This window comes from Elaeis guineensis, chromosome 1 (genome assembly GCF_000442705.2).
Source record: "Elaeis guineensis isolate ETL-2024a chromosome 1, EG11, whole genome shotgun sequence".
Classification (NCBI taxonomy): domain Eukaryota; kingdom Viridiplantae; phylum Streptophyta; class Magnoliopsida; order Arecales; family Arecaceae; genus Elaeis; species Elaeis guineensis.
In genome coordinates this window covers 151138454-151142352 of record NC_025993.2, presented here as the reverse complement: position 1 = coordinate 151142352, position 3899 = coordinate 151138454, and the positions used below count along the sequence as shown (strand labels likewise).

The 3899-nt window shown below is 48.4% G+C and overlaps 1 protein-coding gene across 1 annotated transcript; it reads left to right on the top strand.

Moving 5' to 3' along the window:
• Positions 1 to 1052: 1052 nt before the first annotated feature.
• On the top strand, positions 1053 to 3094 carry LOC105061042 (cyclin-D3-2). Its single transcript, XM_019845949.3, has 3 exons — positions 1053 to 2053; positions 2150 to 2298; positions 2396 to 3094. The coding sequence occupies exons 1-3, from the start codon at positions 1366 to 1368 to the stop codon at positions 2750 to 2752; spliced, it is 1194 nt and encodes a 397-aa protein (XP_019701508.2). The 5' UTR covers positions 1053 to 1365; the 3' UTR covers positions 2753 to 3094.
• The last annotated feature ends 805 nt before the right edge of the window (positions 3095 to 3899 follow it).

The following is a 3899-nucleotide window of genomic DNA, read 5'->3' as shown; positions in this document are numbered from 1 at the left end:
TTATATCTTTTGAGATTTTCCTACGTTCAATATTATCCAAAATGAACTAAAATCTAATTTTACCAAACTAAGGTCTCCATCATGTGTCTAAGATCTTTGTTTCTATTGCTAGTGGGTCTTCATCACTATGCTATATAGATTATCTTGGCCCTTATTGTCCCAGCCATGATGAAAGCAAAGAATTCTAACATATCAGTCCGGATGTACTAACATCGCAGTTGATGTTTTTGAGTCATCTTTTCACTTATATCTCATGATTAATGCTTGGCATTAAGCTCTTAATTAAATCTCAATATTATTGATTTTGGATTTATCATATCCACCAAGATTCCGATATCTCAAGCCAATGTCTTAGTTCTGAACATTGGTGTGGATCTCGAAAATGTTATATCTTTTTAGATTAAATTCAATACAAACCGAGGTAAACCAACTTGATTTATCATCCATCCATCGAGATGTCAACTTAAAAAAAAACTTTGGATCCAATCTGACCCCAGCTAAGACCTAAGATCATCATTGACCCAATGCGACCTAAGAAGTTGATCAATGGGATCGCAGTCCATTTAATTCTTAATCCTGCAACTGCCTCTGAGGCTCTGACCATATCCTGATCTAGACTCAAAGCCTGCCCACTTGCAAGTCACCAAGACTAAGTGGTAGATGTTGCATGTCTTGTTGCCAAGGGTTATGGCCAAATTTATATTTTAAATTTCATGATCTAGAGATACATTAATGATGCACCCCCACTAGCACCTAGGTCATTGAGCTGGCTCACCATGGTCAAATACTTTCATGTTGGCTCACAACATTAAACAACACCAGCTAGTTGAATCGTTCTGATTCACATTTTAAATTTTTTTCCCGGGAGGTGCTCCATGTCATCCACAGTAAAAACCAACAAGAGAAAAGAAAGATCAAACAAAAGAGAATGGCATAAAGAAGAAAGCCAGCGAAGACAGGCGAAGCCTTGGTGAAACACTAAACCCAATTATAGCCCGCCCTTTTCCCCTACTCTCTCTCTCTCTCTCTCTCTCTCTCTCTCACCCTCGCCGCCGCAACCAAAGCCCTGTAGAGTCACCACATCAGCAGAAAAAGACAACAGAGAGAAAGATAAGAGAGACAGAGAGAGACGCGGCCAGCGGCAGCGAAGATAAAGATAAAACAGCGACCAACGAAGAGAGGAGAAGAAGAACAGAGAGCGAAAGGAGATGAGGGGAAGCCACTCCCTCTCTTCCCTCCTCTTCTACCCCCCCTCCTCCCACCGCTACTATAACCCCTGCACATCATGAACAAAACCCGCCTCCTCTTCTTCCTCCTAGAAGAAGAAGTATAGTACGGCAGTATATATATATATATATATATATAATGGCTCTCACCACCCTCCTCGACCCTCTCTACTGCCCGGAAGAGCAGCTGGAGCTCGACGACGACGCTCCCCTGCCCTCCAACCTTCCCGTCCCTGCCGCGGAGGCGGCGGCGGAGCCGCCGGAGGACTGGGCGGAGCTGTTGGCCTCTCTGGTCGCCAAACAATGGGAGACCAACCCCGCGCTCTCCTCTGACGGTGCCGACGAACTCTATCTGCGCTCCGTGAGGAGGGGCGCTGTCGAGTGGGTGACGCGGGCTGCCGCCCGCCACGGCTTTGGTGCTCTCACGGTGGTGCTCGCCGTGAACTACCTCGACCGGTGCTTCCTCTCCGGCGGAGTTGGGCTTGGGCTGCAGGGTGATCGGCCGTGGATGGGGCGGCTGGCGGCGGTGGCGTGCCTCTCCCTGGCGGCGAAGGTGGAGGAGACGTACGTCCCCCTCCTCCTCGACCTCCAGGTTGCCGTGGCGGAGGCGGAGGTCGAGGCCGGGTACGTGTTCGAGGCCAAGACCGTGCGGCGGATGGAGCTCCTCGTGCTCTCCGCCCTCGGCTGGCGGATGAATCCCGTCACCCCACTTTCGTTCATCCACCTCCTCCTCCCCCACCTTTTTCCCAAAACCCAAAACGGTAATCTCACCTTCTCCTCCTCTGCCCGTCTCCGCTGCGAGGCCATTCTACTCTCCGTGATAGCCGGTGGGTTCGTCTTCCCTCTTTGTCGAAATCTCTACATAAATGCTTTCGTTATCTGATTCCTTATTTATTTATTTATTTGTCACTTGTTGGTTAAAGATCGGAGATGGGTCCGGTATCCGGCATCGGTGTGGGCAACGGCGGCGATGCGGCACGCGTTGGGCCAGCAGCTGGAGCCCGGCAATGGCGCCGCTGCCGTGGGGTGCCACGAGACCCAACACATCCTGGCCCTCCTCAACGCTCCCAAGGTTTCATCCTTTCCCACTTTTTCCCTCAAATCACTTACGCCTTTTGTCCTTATTATGTTATCATAGTCTCTTAATTGGTCATGCAATTAATCTCCAGGAAATGGTGAAAGAATGCCTTCAGCTCATTCTGGACTGCATTGGTGGTAGCCGTGGTGGTGATATTGGTCTTTGTCACAAAAGGAAGCACGTGTTCACTTCTTTGGATCACCATCCTTCACCACCCAGTCCCGATGCGGTGCTGGGTTCGTGCTTCAGTTGCGAGAGCTCGTCGAGCTGCGACTCCTGGGCAATGTGGCCCTCCCTTTCGGCCTCGTCTTCGCCGGAGCTTCCTCCCCTCAAGAGACCCAACTGCATCGCCACCAAAGCCTTTGGAGACGATCAAAGTGGGGAGAATGGGGATCGGCTTCACCACCAGCAGCCGAGAGTACTGGATTACAACGCTGTTTCTATTTAGAGTAGATTAAGCTATATGGTTTATGTTGTTATCAGAAGCAGACTGCCTTCCATCTCTGCCTTTGAGTTTGGGAACAAGGTAATGGACCGGAGCTCTTGGGACTTGGGGTGATGAGGCGGAGGAGAGCTGGGAATTGGAAGGAGAGGGAGGGAGAACAGGAAGCAGAGATGGGTGGCATTTTTCTTTTCCTTTAGTTGACAAGATAAAAGAGGCTTTGGCCCCACCGTTGCCATGCTACTGTTCCTTTGGCCCAGCCAGCGTTACTGTGCTGCTGTTCCTCTACCTCGTGTCCTATCAGTTTTCATCAATGCATGGTTCCCATGAGTTCTTATTTTCATGAACGCTTATGCCGCTGCCTTTTGCTCTCATGGACATAATAACGATATCGACTAACGAGTGATCATTTATTTATGCTTTTAGGTATTATGTCATTAGGCAACCCTCTGCCGTGCTTATAACTGGTAGCGAGAGAGAGAGAGAGAGAGAGGCATGACTACATAGGAGGGTGGATTAAAGACTACAGAGGGATAAAAGAAAGGAAGGTTGGAGAAAATATAAAAGCTCAGTAACAACTGAACATTTATTGCATGCGGCCATGTTAGCAATGCAATTACTTCCTGTTCCTTTTGGCAGCTTCATTAAAAGCTAGTAAAAACTTGTATAGCAGAAGGGGGGGGGGGGGGGGGGGGGGGTGTGGAGGTTATAATTCAAAAAAAGAATGGGAGAAGTTTAGTAACTAATGGACATTTTATTTGCATTAGATCATGCTGCTAGTCATTGCCTTTAGCATGCTTCATTTAAACCTATCTAGCACAGTTGGGGGGAGAGAGAGAGGGGGGGAAGGGGATCAGATGTTTTGTTGGCATGTGAAGAGGGAGGGATTTAGTTACCAAAAAAAAAAGGAGGGAGGGACTTGAAATGTGATGTCGGCCACTAAGGTGCTGACAAGGATTTTATTATCTCTCTCCTTTTTTTTTTTTTTTTTTTTGAGTGAAAAATTATATATCTATTTTCCGGAGGTGTTCTTGGGACTTTTACCGGGTTTGACCTCGAGGGCAGAGCAGGAGCCCTTGAAAGCCCACGACCCACCCCTGTCCCTCCATGGACTTTTCAACCCCCTCGCTTAGTTTAACCTTCAAAACCGAAG